General features: G+C 31.9%; 1 protein-coding gene across 1 annotated transcript; it reads right to left on the reverse strand.

Moving 5' to 3' along the window:
* Positions 1–638: 638 nt before the first annotated feature.
* LOC137625627 (protein GVQW3-like) lies at positions 639–1,112 on the reverse strand. Its single transcript, XM_068356537.1, has one exon. It carries the CDS (start codon positions 1,110–1,112, stop codon positions 639–641), a length of 474 nt encoding a protein of 157 aa, XP_068212638.1.
* Positions 1,113–2,463: the final 1,351 nt, after the last annotated feature.

Consider the following 2,463-nt stretch of genomic DNA (forward strand, 5'->3'; position numbering starts at 1 on the left):
AAAAAGTATCCGACCTTATGCCGGAAAAAATATTTTATATACCTGGCAGGATTAGGACCCTAATTCCCTTCAAAGTAGGCCCCTTGTGCTTGCACACACTTAGCCCACCGATCCATCCACTGCTGGAAACACCTCTGTAAGTCTTCTTTTGGAATGGTGTTCATCCTCGCCGTCGCACTCTGCATTATCTCTTCTCTAGTCTCAAAACGGGATCGTTTTAGTAGCGTCTTCAATTTTGGAAACATCCAGAAGTCGAAAGGAGCCATGTCTGAAGAGTAGGGAGGTTGGCGAACGACTGGAATTTCATGTTTGGCCAAGAAATGTTGGATCAATTTGGATAAGTGTGCCCTGGCGTTGTTGTGATGCAGTTGCCAGTTTTTCGCCGTCCAAATGTCTGGCCTATCCGCCGAACTGCGTCACGGAGACGCCAGAGAACATCTTGATAGTACTCCTTTGTAACTGTTTGTCCTTTCGGTGCGTATTCGTGATGCACAATTCCACGGATATCAAAGAAGACAGCCAGCATCACCTTCATTTTGTTTGGCACCTGTCGCGCTTTTTTCGGCCTTGGAGACTCGGGATGCTTCCATTGCGACGACTGTCCTTTTGTTTCTGCGTCGTACCCGTACACCCATGACTCATCTCCAGTTATCACGGTGTTCAGAAACTGAGGAACAGTGTTGGCAGTGTCCAGAAGGTCCTTTGCAACTTGAAAACGCAGGTCCTTTTGTTCCGGCGACAACAATCTGAGCAAAAATTTCGCAGACACTGTGCATGTTCAAATCATCACGCAAAATTACATGTGCGGAATCTTTACTCATTCCCACCTCTTGGGCAATCTCCTGCACGGTCGAACGACGTCCTGCCATCACCAAATTTCGCACCCTTTCAACAACAGCTGCACTCCGAGCAGTTTGGGGCCTGCCAGAACGCTGGTCACTCTCTGCTGATGCGTGGCCACTTTTGAATCGGGTGAACCACTCCTGAATTTGTGTTACACCCATCGCATCATCTCCAAACACCTGCTGAATCTTACGAATCGTTTCGCTTTTAGAATCACCATGCTTTTGACAAAATTTGATGTGGTATCTTTGTTCAGCACGTTCAGTCATCTTGAGAGAATCGGTAATCCGACACACACGTTGTGTAGCACCTCACTCAGCCACTGACAGGCAGCATCTGACGCGCTAGATGGTGGTGAAAAAATTCACGCATGCGTATGAAGGTGTCTTCCTTCGCTGTGCAGAGTGGCGCCACGCTATCGTCTCTATTTCGCAGGGGAAAAATAAAGGTCGTATACTTTTTTAGATAGGCCTCGTATAGAAATATATATATATATATATATATATATATATATATATATATATATATATATACTTATACATATATATATATATATATATATATATATATATATATATATATATATATATATATATATATATATATATATATATATACATATATATATACATATATATATATATATATATATATATATATATATATATATATATATATATATATATATATATATATATATGTATATATATATATATGTATATATATATATATATATATATATATATATATATATATATATATATAATATATATATATGTATATATATATATATATATATATATATATATATACATATATAATATATATATATATATATATATATATATATATATATATATATATATGTATATATATATATATATATATATATATATATATATATATATATATATATATATATACTGTATATACATATATATATATATATATATATATATATATATATATATATATATATATATATATATATATATATATATGCATACATATATATATATATATATATATATATATATATATATATATATATATATATATAATATATATATATATATATATCTATATATATATATATATATATATATATATATATATATATATATATATATATATATATATATATATATATATATATATGTATATATATATACATATATATATCTATATATATATATATATATATATATATATATATAGATATATATATGTATATGTATATATATATATATATATATATATATATATATATATATATATATATATATATAAAAGAAGCCATATATATTCCTTCATTAATGGCTGGATTCTCTCAACCACCTCGGCATCCGAGTTTCGAGGCTAAATCATTCAAAGATAAGAGCATCTGACTGGTCGGGAATCGAACTCTGGTCAAGCATGCTTGGATTACAGTGGCTACATGGTACGGTCACTGTCAAACATGCATTCTGGACCAGGGTTCGAATTCTGGCTAGTCAGATGCTCTAGTCTTTGAGTGATTTAGCCTTGGGAGACTGATCCCGAGATCTTTAAGAGAATCTAGACATTAATGTATCAAAATTTTTGGCTTATTTGAAATATGGAAAAAACACATTCAAATGT

Source organism: Palaemon carinicauda, chromosome 32 (genome assembly GCF_036898095.1).
Source record: "Palaemon carinicauda isolate YSFRI2023 chromosome 32, ASM3689809v2, whole genome shotgun sequence".
Taxonomy (NCBI): Eukaryota; Metazoa; Arthropoda; class Malacostraca; order Decapoda; family Palaemonidae; genus Palaemon; species Palaemon carinicauda.

What these genes read in the sequence shown, in the direction of transcription:
- LOC137625627 (XM_068356537.1), bottom strand. Translation starts at nt 1,112, where the DNA reads ATGACTGAACGTGCTGAACAAAGATACCACATCAAATTTTGTCAAAAG.